The sequence below is a fragment of the Hoplias malabaricus genome, chromosome 10 (genome assembly GCF_029633855.1).
Source record: "Hoplias malabaricus isolate fHopMal1 chromosome 10, fHopMal1.hap1, whole genome shotgun sequence".
Classification (NCBI taxonomy): domain Eukaryota; kingdom Metazoa; phylum Chordata; class Actinopteri; order Characiformes; family Erythrinidae; genus Hoplias; species Hoplias malabaricus.
This window is the reverse complement of record NC_089809.1, coordinates 47,501-67,190: the sequence shown is the minus strand read 5'-3', so window position 1 is coordinate 67,190 and position 19,690 is coordinate 47,501. Positions and strand designations below refer to the sequence as shown.

Sequence of the window (19,690 nt, the reverse complement as noted above, 5' to 3'; positions counted from 1 at the left end):
CGAAGAGAGGATCCTGCCGCCTGCGTCATCACACTCCGGGTACGCCCGAGACAACTCAATCAACGAAGAAAGACCTCCACGCTAAACCAGCCTGGATACTTCGGCGGTAAGAACCGCGAGACTAAGTGAGACGCCTCCATTCCCAGGACTTCAAAGAGCCTCTGCATCCAAAAGAGTGATGAAAACCGACGAAAAGTAAGCTAAACTTATGCATTTCCAGAGCTGAAACCGAATTAAGTTCTTGATAAATTTTGTATTAATTAAACCTTAGCTAGTAACTTCAGTCAAAAATTAGAAAAGCCTAGCTCACCTTTAAGCTTGAATCAGTTCCCCCTGCCGGACACAGTGAGATTACAAGGTTGTGCTATGTCAATTAAATACTTCTCTTTATTAATAAAACTCTCATTATTTGAAATCACAGTGTGTGCAGTTTGTTCATTAGAATTTCTGAAAATCCGGAAGAATTCATTTAGCATGATTATTATTCATTCTCAAACTAATTATTAATGTTTTAATTGCTTAAACCAATTATAAATCTTAATTAATTTCATTAAGTCAAATATCAGAGGTTGAAGGAGTTTGAATAAAGTCAAGGCTATAAAACAAATTATAAAATTATATGTATGTATTTGTGGTGTACCTTACTACGCTACAAAGGTTTAAGCTATTTACATTTGGTTTTGGTGTATTTTAATGGAATTTGATTGTGTATTCATGTTTTATCTCTGTTTTAAGGGCTTGTGTTATTCTTAGAGGCTGTTTACATGACTGTTGTGTATGTTTTTGCTTGATAGAGGAGTGTCTTGCTGTGTGTGTGTATGTGCATGTGTCAGCTGAGTGTGTGTGTCTCACCCCTCCCTTTTTCCATCTTATAACTTTGTCCCTTGTCTGTAACTGTGTGCGGGTGTCAGCTGAAAGAATTTTTTTTTTTTTTTTTTGGGGGGGAAAAAGGAGAAAGTAGGGGACTGATCAACCCCCTTTCTTCTGTGGTTGCTTGTGTGTGGGGAGAAGTAGTTTCTCCATGGGCTGTAAAAAGCCATGAATTTTTTGTGGGTGTGTTTAAAGAAAAAGTGGGGAAAGGTGATAAAGAATGAGTGATTTAGAAATTAATAGGGAAAGATATTTGTAATGGTAAAAATTATGAGCTTCGTTCAAGGACAGTTATTTACAGAATATGAACCTCAATAAAATGAGGGGTTTGTTTATTTATGACAATGAGCCTGAACGGAAGACGTTTTTAAAGTAAAAATATATAAAGTAAAAATAAATGAGCTTTCTTGGAGACTATAAATTAAGAAAATATAGACAATGAGCTCCAGAAAGATGTTTTTAGAGGTTGAGAATAGGAGAAAGGAGAGCAAGGTGTAAAGCTGAGGAATTAATAGGGTACATTGGGGAAACTGTAAGGTGTAAACATGGGAATTAAAGGGAAAATTGGTACTTGAACACTTGCTCTAATTTTGAATCTGGTTTCTTTGTTATTGGGGTTAATTTAGACTGGTAGTGGATAAAAATATATTTTATAATAATATAATAATTAATAATAAAAATAATATATATTTACTGCTTATTGACCTAAGAATCTTATTTTTCCGGTTCAGTTTGCATTTTTTTTTTTTTTTACTGTGGTAGTTGGTGTTAAAAATTTATTTTCTGCCTCGGTTTGAACTTTTTGTTCATCATAAGATATTTTGTCACTTGCTTGCTACTTTTGTAGTTCTCAAAATTTTGTTTTCACTTTTTATAACATATCTTGTAATTTGACTGCTTATTGATGGTGTGCTGATGATGTTTGTTTTGTTCGGTTGGAAATTGATACTCTACATAATAGGCACGATGGTGGCTGGTTGACTGATAAGTGTGTTCTGTTATCTAAACTATAGTCTTTGGTTTTTTCTGTTTATTACAAATTCTATTTCATATATTGGTGTGTTATTTGCGTCTGACTAAAGAGCTTTTTCGGGTCGTGGGTCGGTTTGATACTTAATGTACATTAGGCTTGGCTTGCTTCTAAATTAAATACTGTGTTTGAAGACACGCACTACGTTTCTTATCAGCCTGTGAAATTCTTCACAGGGCTGAGGTGGTTCTGCTTTTCTTGGCTGAGCTTGAAAACTTGACTTTAAAACTTTTCTTTTCTTTTTTATATAAACTGAGCCGGAAAGCGCTAACAACACAGATTGTTACATTGAAAACACCAGGTCCGTATACAAAACACAAGGGGGAGGAGCCTACAGCCCCGCCTCCGCCATACAACATAGGCCACGTCCCACCAGCTGACATCATCCTGCCTGTCTTCAGTGTAGACTCGGGCACAGGGAGTTTACAGAGTCACACACACAAACGCAGACACAGAAGATCCATTTAAATTCCGGAGGCCACGAGAGTCAATTTTAATTGCACACACAAATATTAACACCGACTGTTCTGACATTATAGATACCACGGGAAATTATATAGAAAAGGATAAACCGCGCCTTCACCATAAACAAACACTGAAAACACCATTTAAGAACCAGATGCCACGAAAAACTAAACAAAACTTTAGGATTAAAGCAGATTTAGAGGGCCATGTCACAACTGATGATGATTCTGACCATGATGACGGACACACAGCAGATGATGAGGACAGTGCAAATGGACGATGTGGTGATAGACGGATGACTGATTTGAACCATACATTGCGTATCATGGAAAACCTCATATTAGAAGAAAAGAGACAATTGAAATGAAAACAACAGACTTTAGAACGCACATGCACACCTCTGACAAAACAGACATTTTGAGACGAAGCACTAGACACCGACACCCGCCTGACAGGTATAGGACTGACACTAACATCGGCACTATGCTTCCATTAGTGGCCACTAGTACAGGAACATATAAATATGTACCATTAAAAATTAGATAATAAAGACAAGGAGACAGTTAAGTTAGAAAGAGAACTACTAACTGTTCAACTAGCAGAAGCCAGGAAATGTATTAATGATAATAAAAAGCAAACAAAGTCTGACACCATGATGCCTATGACTGCAGTACCACAACCAAACATTCAACCACCACAAACATACATGAACACACAAACATATATGCCAACCCAACCAGGGCCACCACAAAACCCACCGTATAATTATGGACTAATTTCATATTTCCCATATCAGCCCTACTCAGGGGGCAGGGGGCGGGGTAATGGTAGGTGGAGGGGCAGGGTCCACCACCAGACCGGGGCAAGCCTAAGATGTGGAGCTTTGGACCACTGGGCAGCACAATGGAAGGCACCACTCTTTACTCACACCAGCTATCCACACCAGGCACTACACCCACAGGCGGCACCAAAACCGGGATTGTCACATCTTCCTGCTGGCCAATACAGCATGGAGCCGTGGGGTGGACATTGACGGGGCCCAGAGGAGCACCAGGACAGCAGGGCCAGGGCAGAACCCATGCTGTCATTAACTGTGGGGGCCTCCAAAATCACTTTTCTGGCAGACACGGGAGCCACATGGTCAGCCATCAACACAGTATTACCCGCACACCTGATGAGACCTCAACAGGATGAGTCGGTAGACATTTACTGGGGTTTAGTGACTGGACAGACGGTCTAGTCACCACCACTAATTGACTTGTTACAACAGTGGTCGCCTTGGATTACAGCCATGGCACTTTATGTTCCTCCGCCGACCCATTCCGTGTCACCCTGTTCTATGATGTAGGGGGAGATTTAACTTATTATGAATTTTTTCAAACAGAATTAGAGGGTACAGTGTGGTCGGTTGACACCACAGGGATTTATGTGGGTCTTGAAGGGGTGGCATCTCCTGTTTCACTAACACCACAACAACATTATTGGTAAAAACTGTCTGACAAGGCGGCACCACACATTTCACTAGCTCTCCATCAGAGACAAGAGGCCAAGCAGTTGGTCCCTATGGTAAAAAGAGCAAATGAGGCCACGGATTGGGTCCGGACCCAGCTGCCTGGTGTCATGTTTTCAAAGTCAACATAGACATATCACATCACTGATAACTCACCAATCTTAGTCACATTGCACCATCAATTGCTGCCTAGACACCATGGTTGTGAGGACTCTGATCATCCACAGACGGAGGTATTATTAGCATCACTGCCTGACACATTGTGGTCCACAGGACCAGATGATGTAGGATACAATAATCTGACACCTGTCTCTTTTTGTATGAATATTACACAACCAATTTGGATTCACCAATATAAACACAAAACCAGAGACTGTGTAAGACATGTTAGCATTTTTAGGACTGACTGGTTACAGCAGACAATAGATTCTTGACTTTGTCGGACGAACATAACCTTTTAGGGACATGGTGAAATTTATAGGGATGAGAAATTTGTCTGGTAAGCTCAATTGGACGGTGGAGTTGGTACAGGCGTTTATAGACGTTAAACAAACCTTATCAGTTGCAGTTGACTTAGCCAGACATGACTATTCACTACGTTTTTACATGGATGTTTCTGAAACAGACACTGTGATTAATGGTGTACTGTTTCAGAAAAAGGGGGAACGCAGAACTGCTAGCAGTAATTTCAGCACTAGAAGTGGCACATATAGGAAAACAACAAAACACTGGAAAATCTAAAACAATGGTGGCACCAATACATGTCAGCATTAGTGGTTGATCGCATCACTAAATGTCAGATTTGTAACACTCAGAATGTAGCAAAAGCATTTAAACTAGCTCCAGGAAGGTTTCCATTGCCAGATTATCATGGACATGAGATTCAAATGGATTACACAGATATGATTGACCCCATTAGGAGATATAGATATCTCCTGGTCGTTGTAGATAGATTCTCGGGGTGGGTGGAGGCATTCCCCACTCTGAGGGAAGATGCAAAATCAGTCTGTAAGTTTCTGATTGATTGTTGGATTTCTAACCATGGGTTTCCTAGAAAATTTTTTATTTTTTATATTTTTTCAGATAGCGGGAGTCATTTCACTGCAGTGGGTGGAGCAGTCGTTGGGGCTGCGCCATAGCTATGGTTGTGTGTATCATCCTGCCTCACAAGGTCAGGTGGAGAGGATGAATCAAACTTTGAAAACCAAATTAGCAAAAATTAAACTGGCCACGGGCATGAATTGGCTTGAGGCCCTTCCAATTGCTTTAATTAGTGTCCGTAGTTCAGTAAATAGAACTATAGGATTTACTCCTTTTGAATTAGTGAGAGGCATGCCATTTCCGGGCCCCAACAATGCGCTTGCGTCCCCACAGAAACCACGTCAAGCAGAGTACCGACAGCTATATGAAGAACTAAAAGCTGTTTGTTCAGATTTCTCTATACAGGTGCAGGAAAGGAGAGAAGGAGAAGAAACGGAGGGGAAGGATCCAGAAGTGACAGTCTCACCCTGGGTCCTCCTGAAGGTCATCAAGCGGAAGTGGTACGAACCTCGCTGGACAGGACCCTACCAGGTGACAGAGAGAACCAGTTGGGCAGTCCTGCTGAAGGGTAAAGGCTTATAGTGGTACCACCTCACACAGTGCAGAGCCGCACCGACACCTAACATCAAACATTCACTGAAGGAAAAACAACACCTCAGAAGAGGCTGATCAAGCAGCCTCAACCAACATAGGGGCAGAATAATCCCCTGAGGCAGGGGCACGACAAGGAAAGTCTATCCTTGCCCCCAGCGCAGATCCCTACCAACGGATGAAGAATACACTTTAACACATACACATATAGGGCTCATTGTAATCTCTTAGTCCAGAGAGTGAGTGGTAGGACAGAGGTGTCCACTCCCAACAGGAGTGGTGTAATTGCCCGCTACCACCACAATCTGCCATCACGCTCTACCTAAGTCACTCGCCAAACCGGGGGTGACCTAGGCAGACCAATTTAACATTAATTGCTTACCATTTATTTAAATGTGTTGACCTGTCAGTTGGACAGGTCAAAAGGGGGAATTGTTGTAGAAAATAATTTTATTACTTTTTGTTTGTTGACAAATATCCTTAAATGATGATTAGTTAAATTAGCATACTCATGGTGTGAAATCCTGTACCCTATATGCATGTATATGAATGACTAACCAGTATTTACATTATTAATTACTTACACATGTAGTTAAACATTTTTACTTGATTCTGCACCACTAACTCATATGATAATTACTCTTAAAGACATATTATAAGCTAACTTCACTATATGGCATGATAACTTGATATTGACACACAGTTTTAATTCTTAACGTCTAACCTCGAACAGATGTGCACTCCAGGATTGTAACACACTGACATCATAGTGTTGGGCACGGAGGCGCTGATCTGTAGCTTCTTCTTGTGGCCTTGAAGTGTATTTCTGACTCCCTAAATTTTAGTCTCTAGGGAAAAAGTGCTGGGAAGAGAGGCCCATTGTCAGCCTGACCAGATAATGAATGTCTTCAGGGTCACAACAGGCACCTGAATATTGCACGTGAAGAGCTGAGTACTAACACGTGAAATCATGCATATTAATATACGCTAATCAGCCAGAAACGCCTTACTACCAGGCTATACGTCATCATGGGTATAACTTTCGGAGTCAGAGGATGGGAGGTCAGAATTTTCACTTGGGAGGGGTATTAGACTGTTCTCAATGTGTGAATTCTCCTGGATCCAGTATTTTGGTAAATAAATACTTTGATTTGCTTTGAACTTCACTCGACTGGTGTCTGCGACTCTCTCGTGACGGACATGCCTCCCCCGAAGAGGGAGAGTGTATTTTGGACCTTTTTGTTATTTTCTCATGGGTTGGTAAGTTTTAAATACTTTGAGAACGGTCCAAAGAAACATTTTTATCTTCACTATTAAACAAAAAAGCTATCAAAGTGATTGCAGAAAAGTAAAGTCAGCAGGGTTTTTACTCCCACTACTTTGTTGTTCCAAAGAAAGACGGCCCTATCTGGGATCCCCGTGTGTTAAACAGATATCTACGCAAATACGCGTTTAGGATGTTAACACACAAAGTGCTATGTCAGTCAATTCATCAGCACGATTGGTTTGTGACAATCGATCTGTCAGATGCTTATTTTGACATAGATATTTACCCCGCACACAGAAAATATCTCAGGTTTGCATTAGAAGGTAAGACCTGCGAATATCAAACGGTTCCGTTCGGGCTGTCTTTAACACCACGGGTATTCAGCAAGTGTGTGGAAGCAGCGCCTGCCCTGTTGAGAAACAAAGGGATCATGATATTTTCTTATATAGACGATTACCTCGTTTGCTCCCGCACGAGGGAACAAGCGCTCAGAGATCCCACTACAGTGTTGAATCACTTAGAGAATCTGGGGTTCAAAATAAACCTGACCAAGAGTCGTCTAGAGCCCTCACAGTGCACAGATTACTGAGGCCTGACTACAAACTCACTCTCCTATCAAGTCGGCTGTCGGAGAGGAGAGTATCGTCATTCGAACAATGTCTTTCCCGTTTTCGACTGGGGAGGGTGGTCTCGTTATGGCTTTGTCTACGCATGCTGGGACTCATGGCTTCAGTGATTTCAGTGGTGCAGTGGGGACTTCTCATGATGAGAGATTTTCAACGGTGGGTTATGCACCTGCAGTTATCTCAACCGTCCTGTCAAAGTGACAGCAGCTTGTATGACGGCACTCTGTCATTGGAGAAACTCAGTTGTCTTAACAATGGAGATTCCTCTTGGGGGCGTGTCCGCAAGGATAACTCTAACGACGGATGCATCTCTGCTAGGCTGAGGAGCAACTCTGATGGGCAGAGCTGTGAATGGGTTGTGGCCCCCTCAGCTCAGTGTGGCTCACATAAATTATCTGGAGCTTCTCACCGAGTTTGGCACTGAGACACTTTGAGGAAGGCTTATATAATATATATAATATATATATAAATGCAAGGGTGGGACAGGCTCACTACAGCTACACAAGCTGGCTCGAAGGCTTCTCCTGTGGAGCAGCACCCGGTTTTTGTCCATTTGCGCGACACATGTACCTGGGATACTGAACAGAGGGGTGGATCTTCTGTCAAGGGGAAATCCTCTATACAGAGATTGGAGACTTCACCCGCAAGTGGCAGAGATACGGACAGGCAGCCATAGATCTCTTCTCCTCGCAGTAAAACGTGCAATGTCTTCTGTATTTTTCCCTGTGGGACGTAAATGCTCCTCTGGGTGTGGATGCTCTAGCCCACCCATGGCCAAACATCCTTCTTTATGCATTTCCTCCTTTAAGCCTGATTTCTCCCACACTGACTCGAGTGAGGGAACAGGGCCTGTCTCTCATTCTAATAGCTCCACACTGGCCGTCGAAGCACTGGGTGGCAGAGATTGTTCAAATGCTTGTGGGCCAGCCTTGGCCCCTCCCATTGAGGAGGGACCTATTGTCAGGCGAATGAAGAAATATATCATCACCACCCAGACAAGATGGCTCTTTGGGTCTGGCCCGTGAGAGGTGGAATCTGAATGCTATAGGTCTGCCACCTACTGTCGTTGATACAATTCAAAGCACCAAGGCTATTTCTACTCGCATATTATATGAGCACAAATGGCGAGTTTTTGAAAACTGATGTGGCCTAAGAAATGTCACTCCTTTTCAGTGCTCTGTGTCAGAACTTCTCTGTTTTTTACAAGATTTGTTGGATAAAGGGAAAGCTTTTTCAACAATCAAGGTGTATTTAGCAGCCATCTCAACTTGTCATGTGAGTTTTGGGGATACGCCTGCAGGACAGCGTGCTCTGGTCTCTCGGTTTATGAAAGGGGCATGCCGTAAACGGCCTCTCTGCAGACCTTTGGTTCGTGCCGTGGGACTTGTCCTTGGTGCTTGATGGACTCTGTAGTCACCCTTTGGAGGGAGGGGGGCTGAAGTTTCTTTCCATTAAAACAGCTTTGCTCTTGGCACTGACCACAGCAAAGCGAGTTGGTGAATTACAGGCATTAGCCATCTGCCCTTCATGTTTGCAGTTTGACCCAGGCTACACTAAGGTTCACCTGCGTCCTAATCCTGTATTCGTGCCAAAAGTGATAGGCTCGGCTTACAGATGTCCGACAGTAGAACTGGCTGCTTTTCACCCCCCACCTTTTAACACTGCGAAGGATCAGAAACTGAACTGCTTGTGCCCTGTAAGGGCCTTGCGTCAGTATATAGACAGAGCAGCTAGTTTTAGGAGACATGATCAGCTATTTGTATCATGGGCCACTCCTCATAAAGGAAAACCCTTGTCTCATCAACGGTTGTCACATTGGATTGAAGAGGCTATATCAGAAATACTTTATTGATCCCAGGGGGAAATTAGCAGTGGCATATAGATGTAAGGGCTCACAACCACCAGAGGGTCTATGAGCCCATTCAACTAGAGGTATAGCAACATCCTGGGCATTGTTTAAGGGTGTGTCAGTACTGGACTTATGCGCTGCTTCGAGCTGGGCCTCAGGGAACACGTTTGCACGGTTCTACAGGCTAGATGCTTCAGGTCCATCTTTAGCACATGCAGTACTGGAGGCTGGTGTGTCTGATTCATTCTGATAGGACATTTATCCAGAACTTCTTTCTATTGTCTGGAGAGTGCAGTCCGGGAATAGTCTATATCTCCCATAGTGAAACACCGAGCGAAGTTAGAAAAAGAACGTTGGGTTACTTGACGTAATCCCTGGTTCTTTGATAACAGAGTGAGGTGTTTCACCAACTTTTCCCTCCCTGCACTGGGATGGGAAGAAATCTCTCTAGAATAACCCTCTCAAGAAGGCAGTCTGTGACTAAGGAGCAGAGGTGGAGCCTCGTCACAAGTCGACCTGTCTGTCATGGACAGACATGATGCAATTGGAGCTTCCATAGTTGGTCACGCCCAAGGCGATTCCCATAGTGGAACAACTCACCCTGTTATCAAAGAACCAGGGATTACGTCAAGTAACTCAACAATATATACAGGGTTTGGAGTGACACGCTGCCGTTCAGACAACATCTTTTTCAGGGAAGGCCTTGTTCATTTCAGTGAGACGAGGCCAGTCCATATTCTGCATGGATCACAGCAGCACGGCTCCTTAGTAAAAGAGTCCGGGAGCTAAATTCGTCCAGACCTGTCCCCCACTGACAACAACTGGGGCTTTATGAAACAAAAACCCTGTAACGGAGCAGTTCCAATACTGTAACAAGCAAGAAGCAGAAAACAGTTCACTTTCTGAAGTACAGTGACTGGTCTCAGTCCCCAATCACTTACAGAGTGCTGTTAAAGAAGAGGCGGTGAACACAGTGGTAAACACAACTCTGCCCCAACATTTTAGGAACATGTTGCTGGCATTAAATTCACTTTGGCAAATACTTTTTCAAAAATCAATAAATTGTCTAAAGAGCACTTGTTTATCTGAATCAGGTAAGTTCAGTGGGTTCAGTGGGACTGGAGCTCCTCTCTCCCCGGTCTCTGTAGAAGCTGAAGTTCAACAGAACATTGTACTGATTCCCTCAGAGTTCATCACGTCTCCAAACTCCGTATTATATTCTCCTTTCCCAAACCTCGCACAGATCCTCTGCAGAGCGTTTAATCTCTGAGCAGAACGTGATCCTGATTAGCTCCATCTCCAAACTCTGAGAGCGGAGTCTTGCTGTCACTCAGTTTATCCTCAACATAAAGGACTCTGTTCAAATGCTCCTTCCCAATGTAGGGATCCTTCGGAAGGCTGTAATGATCTATATTCCTCCTTAAGTTTGATAACTCTGCTACTGCAGGAACAACACTCCACATCACTTCACAGGGAAAGGGGCGGGGCCACTCAGACTTCAGTGTTTACAAATCCAGACTCAAGGATTCAGATTCCAAACTCGACTCTGGGGCAATCCCTGGCGCCTCCTTAAGAGCAGTTCCATTTCTGTACTAGCTGAAGTGTGTTAAATGAGCCCTTGGAGCAAGGGAACGAGTCCAAACCGATGCCCACTTTAGGAGCAGAACTTACCCACAGTACATTGCAGCATGATGTCATAGCAACAACAGCCAAAACAATGTCAGACAGTAGCTTTTAAGTATAAACTGAAAGTTATTTAAATGTCAGAAAACGTGCAATACATTGTTACCAAATATATTTTAAACATAAGTCACACTGTAGTTACCTGATCACCTGATATTCAGCTCTGGTGATTTAAACCGTGCTGATATTTCGTGATAAGAGCATGTTTTTTCCATAACCACTGCATCACTCCGCTGAGCCGTTAACAACTCTCTTTAAACAGCCATTGTCCTTATTACATTTCACCAGAAAACAACTCTGTTTCACACCAATAACTGTATTCAGTTTACTTCAAGAGTCTACACTAAATTATACTCTTTTTCACTGTTACAAACACCTACATTTAACTTCATTCTTTTGAGACATAGAAACTGATTACTGTGACTTTATGTTTAATCATGAAATACCAGCACGGTTTTGAAAATGAAATAAACGTTTGCTTTATTTTGATGATAATTTTTCCCCTTTACAACATCCAGTGTTCGTATTTTATTTTTGGAGTTTTTCTACATCCCGGATTCTAAAAAAGTTGGGACACTAAACAAATTGTGAATAAAATCTGAATGCAATGATATGGAGATGGCAAATGTCAATATTTTATTCGTAATAGAACATAGACGACAGATCAAAAGTTTAATCTGAGTAAATGTAACATTTTAAAGGAAAAATATGTTGATTCATAATTTCACAGTGTCAACAAATCCCAAAAAAGTTGGGACAAGTAGCAATAAGTGGCTGGAAAAAGGAAATGGAGCATATAACGAACAGCTGGAAGACCAATGAACACTAATTAGGTCAATTGACAACATGATTGGGTATAAAAAGAGCTTCTCAGAGTGTCAGTGTCTCTCTGAAGCCAAGATGGTAAGAGGATCACCAATTCCACCATTGTTGCGCAGAAAGATAGTGCAGCGATACCAGAATGGTGTTACCCAGCATAAAATAGCGAAGACTTTTAAGTTATCACCATCAACCGTGCATAACATCATCAAAAGATTTCAGAGAATCTGGAACAATTGCTGTGCATAAGGGTCAAGGCCGTAAAACTCTACTGGATGCTCATGATCTCCGGGCCCTTAAACGTCACTGCACCTCAAACAGGAACGCCACTGTCAAGGAAATAACAGAATGGGCTCAGGAATACTTCCAGAAAGCATTGTCAGTGAACACAATCCACCGTGCCGTCCACCGTCGCCAGCTGAAACTCTACAGTGCAAAGAGGAAGCCATTTCTAAGCAAGCTCCACAAGCTCAGACGTTTGCACTGGGTCAGGGGTCTTTTAAAATGAAGTGTGGCAAAATAGAAGACTGTTCTGTGGTCAGATGTGTCACGATTTGAAGTTCTTTATGGAACACTGGGACACCACGTCATCCGGACCAGAGAGAACAAGGATAACCCGAGTTGTTATCAGCGCTCCGTTCAGAAGCCTGCATCACTGATGGTATGGGGTTGCATGAGTGCTTGTGGCATGGGCAGCTTGCATGTCTGGAAAGGCACCATTAATGCAGAGAACTATGTTCAGGTTCTAGAACAACATATGCTCCCATCTAGACGTCATCTCTTTCAGGGAAGACCCTGCATTTTTCAACAAGATAATGCCAGACCACATTCTGCAGCAATCACATCATCATGGCTCCGTAGGAGAAGGATCCGGGGACTGAAATGGCAGCCTGCAGTCCAGATCTTTCACCTGTAGAGAACATTTGGAGCATCATAAAGAGGAAGGTGTGATAAAGATGGCCCAAGACGATTGAACAGTTAGAGGCCTGTATTAGACATGAATGGGAGAGCATTCCTATTTCTAAACTTGAGAAACTGGTCTCCTCTGTCCCCAGACGTGTTGAGTGTTGTAAGAAGGGGGGATGCCACACAGTGGTAAAAAATGGCCTTGTCCCAACTTTTTGGGGATTTGTTGACGCCATGAAATTTTGAAACATTTTTCCCCTAAAAATGAGGCATTCTCTCAGTTTAAACTTTTGATCTGTGATTTGGGTTCTATTCTGAATAAAATATTAGATGTTGGCACCTCCTCATCATTGCATTCAGTTTTTATTCACAATTTGTTTAGTGTCCCAACTTTTTGGGAATCCGGTTTGTAAATACTTTAACGTAAGAAAATTAACGGCTGAATCACAAAGTAAACTGATCAAAACTGTTGTCTTGTGTAAATTACTTTTCTGCTTCTAAGTCATTCTAAATAAAAAGGGAATTGACAAAAATATTTAAAATTACATTAGACTTTTGAATGATTCATGTTTGAGTGAAGATGCCAGTTCAGTTTTAATGTTGTGATGATAGTTTCACACGTGTAACAAAAACCACCAGCAAAAATGGTTTTGCATTTTCATTTTATTAATTTATTAGATCTTTCCCTCCACATTTTAACAGAGGACGGACGCAGCAGAAACACCAGACGTCACTGTAGCAGCTGCTCTACTGAGAAGATCATAAGTTGTTCTCTGGGACGACAAGGACTTCCCCGTTAACTTCACCCTCCATTACGCTCCACCTGAGAACTTTTGGAATAGGTTCTGACCAGCCTTTCTCATTGAAGGCTCGGATCTGTTCCTCCGTCAGCACAAAGTCCCACATGTTTACGTCTGAAATCTCACCCACAAAACTCTGTTTCTCATCAAAATTCCCAACAAACGAGTCTGGATCCTGCCCCAATATCACCACGCCACCGGGCCGGACTCTGTGGTTTTTTCTGTACTCTTGCAGCATGCTGCGGCGCCCGTCCACCCAGAACGCGGCCAGGCCCGAGCTGGACTCCCAGGTGAGACACAGGTTTGTGCGGAAGGTGGAGAGGGGTTTGAGGGGGAAGAAGACTCCTGGCTCACCCCTTAAGTAGAAGGAGAGTTGGCCTTTCTCCTGCCAAACGTTCAGCTCGTCAAAGTCTCTGGTGCGATAAGCGAAGAGGATGGTCTCACGGTCCTCTGCATCGACCACGCGTGGGTCCACAGAGATCCGCATACACAGAGTGAAAGCCGATAAACTGAGGGGTTTCAGGGGCACGTGTTTCACATAGGCAGTGTTCGACTCTTTGGGGAAAAGCAGCAGGTTTTCACCGAGACTTACTGGGGGGGAAAAAAAAAAAAAAAAAGTCCCTTCAGAAATGACACACGTTTAAATTACACTCAGATCCTTAAACTAGAAAAGAGCATTTTCAGAGGAAATGCAGTGTATTAAACAGTCTATGCATTTTCCAGGCGGTTGTTATGGTATTGTAGGTGGATGAAGGACACTCTACTCACTGATATTTGAATCTCTGATGAGTGTGAGATTACCAGAGGAAGCAGAGTCCAGCGAGAGGACGACACACAGGAGAAGAGCTGCACACTTCATCCTGTAAACAACACCTCCATCACATTAATCACCTGAGAGGAGCCCAGAGGCAGGAGGTAAAGGAGAAGCAGAGGTGTGGGTACTCACTCTGATCTTCTCTGATTGTCTCTAATTGTCTCCGATTGTCCCTCTGGCCGTCGTCTTGAATTGTCTTTGCTGAGGCTGTGGGTGATGCTGAAAAAGGATGGAGGATATTTAAGAAAATTCAGGGGATAGTTCCAGTAAGGTCTTGTTTACTGTCCTCAATTGTCACACTTTGGCAGGGGCGGAGTGAAGTTGTGAAACAATTCAAGAATAACGCATCTCAACTTAAAAACATAAAGAACCTGGGGTTTTCATCATGTACAGCACATGACCAGTGTCAGAAATAGTTTCAGAGAATCTTGAGAAACCTCTACATGCAAGAGACACGGCCCAAAACCAGTTTTATCTGGCTGTGGTCTTCTAGCCCTCAGATGGCACTGAATTACAAACAGAAAGGTTTCTGTAGGAAATCACTGCATGGGTCAGAAACACTTCCCAAACACACTTTCTGTGAACACAGTTCATCATCACCACCTCCACAAACACAAGCTAAACCTCTCAAACACAGAGAAAAACCCAGATATAAACAGGATCCAGAAACACCGCCATCTTCTCTGGGCCGAGCTCATTTCAGACAGACTCAGGAAGTGGAAGTGTCCTCCACAGGGTGTGGGGAAGCACTGTTAATGCTGAAGGATATATGTCATGGCTGTGCAGGGAGGATGAAGGAGTCGGACGTAAACAAAGACAGAATCAAAATAAACAAGTAATACATAAAGATTAAACAAAGACAAAACTAAACTAAACATAGTTAAACTAGAACAGACAGAAGAGCCATGAACTGGAGTAGACACATGTAAACAGAAAGATTGAGAAACATACATCTCCACACAAAACACCAGACAAAGGAGCACCCAAACTACAGAGCTATATCAGACCAAGACAAACGAGGAACACCTGGAGACAATAATGAGACAGAGGCAGGACTAAGGCGGGACTAGGGCGGAGACAGAAACAACAACAAACAGAGCCATGTGCTACATGAGCACGGTGGGGAAAACATACGGGACTGGGCCAGGATGTGACAATATACAGGGTTTGGAGTGACACGCTGCCGTTCAGACAACATCTTTTTCAGGGAAGGCCTTGTTCATTTCAGTGAGACGAGGCCAGTCCATAATCCGCATGGATCACAGCAGCACGGCTCCTTAGTAAAAGAGTCCGGGAGCTAAACTCGTCCAGACCTGTCCCCCACTGACAACAACTGGGGCTTTATGAAACAAAAACCCTGTAACGGAGCAGCTCCAATCCTGTAACAAGCAAGAAGCAGAAAACAGTTCACTTTCAGAAGTACAGCGACTGGTCTCAGTTCCCCATCACTTACAGAGTGCTGTTAAAGAAGAGGCGGTGAACACAGTGGTAAACACAACTCTGCCCCAACATTTTAGGAACATGTTGCTGGCATTAAATTCACTTTGGCAAATACTTTTTCAAAAATCAATAAATTGTCTAAAGAGCACTTGTTTATCTGAATCTGTGTTTAAGGTAAGTTCAGTGGATTCTCTGGGTAACAGCCTCATACACATACGGACAAGGACAAAATGTTAAATCAGACACAGGATGTGACTGGAGCTCCTCTCTCCCCAGTCTCTGTAGAAGCTGAAGTCCAACAGAACATCGTCCTGATTCCCTCAGAGTTCATCACTTCTCCAAACTCCGTATTACATTCTCCTTCCCCAAACCTCGCACACATCCTCTGCAGAGCGTTTAATCTCTGAGCAGAACGTGATCCTGATCTGCTCCATCTCCAAACTCTGAGAGCGGAGTCTTGCTGTCACTCAGTTTATCCTCAACATACAGGACTCTGTTCAAATGCTCCTTCCCAATGTAGGGATCCTTCGGACGGCTGTAATGATCTATATTCCTCCTTAAGTTTGATAACTCTGCTACTGCAGGAACAACACTCCACATCACTTCACTAGGAAAGGGGCGGGGCCACTCAGACTTCAGTGTTTACAAACCCAGACTCAAGGATTCAGATTCCAAACACGACTCGCCCAGGGTTAGAATTCTGGTGCCACCTTAAGAGCAGTTCCATTTCTGTACTAGCTGAAGTGGGTTAAATGAGCCCTTGGAGCAAGGGAACGAGAAACCTATGCCCACTTTAGAAGCAGAACTTACCCACAGTACATTGCAGCATGATGTCATAGCAACAACAGCCAAAAAAAATGTCAGACAGTAGCTTTTAAGTATGAACTGAAAGTCATTTAAATGTCAGAAAACGTGCAATTCATTGTTACCATATATTTTACCCATATATCACACTGTAGTTACCTGATCACCTGAAATTCAGCTCTGGTGATCGCTCGTTAAAATCTTCCTTTTCTTTGATATGACAATGTAAAGAGATTGTAGTAAATCACCAAATAAGTCAGTTCCGCGGGGCTCCGTTGGGCACCGAGGGGCCACTTATGTGACGTGGGGGAGTCCTCAGAGGGCTCCCAAATGACTCACGAATCGATTCAGTGACTCAGGAATCAGAAAAGTATAAAGTCAAAGCAGAGACGGAAAGTGTTTACAATATCTACATTTAATACAAGAGTTAACCAGCGTTACTCATACAACATGTTGCCCAAACTCCTCTGTACATGTACGTACACACACACACACACACTTACTCACTCAGAGAGAGAACCAGAGACATTCTTCTTGACATTTTAAGAGTACAATTTAAAATAGGTCAATTTAAATAAACAATGTTCAGTTTGTATTCTTTGCATCTCATTAAAATCAACCAGACTTTCTCCAAACAACAATAAACATAAACACACACACACTTTGTAGTCCATCTGTTGCTCTGCATACTTTGTTACCCCCCTTCCCCCTGTTCTTCAGCGCTCAGGACCCCCACCGAGCAGGTGTGATGTGGTGGTGGATCATTCTCAGCGCTGCAGTGACACTGACGTGGTGGTGGTGTGTTAGTGTGTGTTGTGCTGGTGTAGAGTGGATCAGACACAGCAGTGCTGCTGGAGTTTTTAAACCCTGTGTCCACTCTCTGTCCACTCTGTGACACACACTGAATGTTGAAGTCTTTCTTTGTGTGAAGAGAAGAAAAACACACATTAAACAGGGTTTTAGAAAAAATAAGATTTATTGAACATGCGTCCAGACGTTGCTCCTCGTCCTAATACTGCGGCCAGTCACGGCTCCGTTTACAGCTACAGAGCTTCAAAGACTTTTCTAGCTAACGGCTAAACTAGCCCAACACCGGGAGTGAAACTAAAGAGGGTAAAACTTTACTGCGGATCATCCTTCATAAGGAGACACGACCTCTATATCAGCCTTTTATCACTCGCAAACCAGAGCTAACATTCACACATTCATCTTCTGTAATCACTTCATCCGGATCAGGGTCACGGTGGGATCCTCTCACTAGCACTGGGCACACATTCACCCAGTCACTCAAACAATCACCCAGTCACTCACCTGTGGACAGTAATTCACACATTCACCCAGTCACTCACACACTCACCCAGTCACTCACCTGTGGACAGTAATTCACACACTCACCCTGTCACTCTCACCCTCTCTGCTGTGGACAGTCACTCACACACACACACTCACCTGTGGACAGTCATTCACACACTCACCCAGTCTTTCACACACTCACCCTGTCACTCTCACCCTCTCCGCTGTGGACAGTCACTCACACACTCACCCAGTCACACACACATTCACCCAGTCACTCACCTGTGGACAGTAATTCACACATTCACCCTGTCACTCTCACCCTCTCCGCTGTGGACAGTCACTCACACACTCACCCAGTCACACACACACTCACCCAGTCACTCACCTGTGGACAGTAATTCACACATTCACCCAGTCACTCACACAATCACCCAGTCACTCACCTGTGGACAGTAATTCACACACTCACCCTCTCTGCTGTGGACAGTCACTCACACACTCACACTCACCTGTGGACAGTCATTCACACACTCACCCTGTCACTCTCACCCTCTCCGCTGTGGACAGTCACTCACACACTCACCCAGTCACTCACCTGTGGACAGTCATTCACACACACACCCAGTCCCTCTCACACACTCACACCCGGCTGTGGACAGTCACTCACACTCACCCAGTCACTCACACCCAGTTTAACTCTGGAAAGTGTTATAACCACTGCTGCTGTTGTAATAACCCACTCCTGGCGTTTACAAAGCATTCCGTCTGTTTTTATAAACAATGATTACAGTAACGTGAGAGTGTGTTTATGACAAAAGAAATTAAAGTGAAGTCTCTAAAACAGCCAAACAGACTTCACATACTACAACCAGACTCATACCACCTGCCCCCCCCCCCCACACACACACACACACATTCTCTCTCTCTCTCTCTCTCTCTCACACACACATTCTCTCTCTCTCTCTCACACACACATTCTCTCTCTCTCTCTCTCACACACACACACACACACAGAGTGAGGCAGAGTTATGAAATGTAACATCATTATTTATGATTGCATGTTGATGCTGATTCCTAGGCTCCTCCCCCTTCCCCTGATTGGTCGGTTGAGTACTACTGCAGTTTGATTGGCTCCTCCCGAGCTACTGGATCTCAGCGGAGGGTAAAACTGTTGCAGATGTTCACCGACGCTGTCCTACTCACTATTCCCTACATTACACACTACGTAGTGCACTATTATAGGGAACTGAACCCAGGAGGATGGTGAACTATTTCTGACACAATGTCATGTGGATTTTACCAAACAGCGCAGTGGATTACGTCCGTGGGCTGTACACTACTTTTCTGGTGCATTGTGGGATTGTTTGAGTGCACTGCTACAATCCGGCAGAACCCTATAATAGTGTACTATACACTGAACAGGGCACAGGTTCAGACACAGCACATGTCCAAAAGTTTGTAGACACCTCCTATAATGAGTGAATACAGAACAGGACACTCTGGAGCAGTTGTACATGATCATAAGCTCGCCATGCTCAATGCCAAACGTGGGCTATAAGAGTATAAATCCCGGTACCAGCGTGCGACTGTGCCGCAGTGGAACCGTGTTCTCTGCAGTGGTGTTTGTGATCCAGAGCTAATCACTAAGAACAGAACCTGACCTCACTGATGTTCTCGTGGCTGAATGCCATCAAATCTTAAAACAATGTTTCTTGGAATCGAGTGTAAAGCATTGCCCGGAGATCAGAGGCTGTAGCTTCAGCAGCGGAGGAGCAACAAACATCCAGTTAGTGTCAAGCTGGTGTCCACAAACTCTGGGTCACGCAGTGTAAGTTCCTCCATGAAAACATACGTCTTAAAAAGGTTCCACCAAAGGCAA

The 19,690-nt window shown here is 43.6% G+C and overlaps 2 protein-coding genes across 5 annotated transcripts in view; both read right to left on the bottom strand.

Annotated features, from left to right (window-relative positions):
- Positions 1–13,314: 13,314 nt before the first annotated feature.
- On the bottom strand, positions 13,315–15,261 carry LOC136708986 (C-reactive protein-like). Its single transcript, XM_066683935.1, has 4 exons — positions 15,223–15,261; positions 14,404–14,490; positions 14,226–14,317; positions 13,315–14,048 (listed from the first exon to the last, which is right to left on the bottom strand). The coding sequence occupies exons 3-4, from the start codon at positions 14,314–14,316 to the stop codon at positions 13,417–13,419; spliced, it is 723 nt and encodes a 240-aa protein (XP_066540032.1). The 5' UTR covers position 14,317; positions 14,404–14,490; positions 15,223–15,261; the 3' UTR covers positions 13,315–13,416.
- A 1,669-nt stretch (positions 15,262–16,930) lies between these two features.
- The window catches only part of stub1 (STIP1 homology and U-Box containing protein 1), a 10,539-nt gene continuing 7,779 nt past the window's right edge, over positions 16,931–19,690 (bottom strand). For 3 of the 4 annotated variants that reach the window (XM_066683060.1, XM_066683061.1, XM_066683062.1), the window contains exon 8: positions 16,931–19,690. This exon is cut by the window's right edge and continues 1,667 nt beyond it. The gene's annotated coding sequence lies outside the window, so the exon portion shown is untranslated. The other variant, XR_010804353.1, reaches the window with a different exon arrangement.

What these genes read in the sequence shown, in the direction of transcription:
- LOC136708986 (XM_066683935.1), bottom strand. Translation starts at nt 14,316, where the DNA reads ATGAAGTGTGCAGCTCTTCTCCTGTGTGTCGTCCTCTCGCTGGACTCT. An exon ending in CATCAGAGATTCAAATATCA is followed by an intron (nt 14,049 to 14,225) that starts GTGAGTAGAGTG and finishes TTTCCCCCCCAG; the next exon opens with TAAGTCTCGGTGAAAACCTG.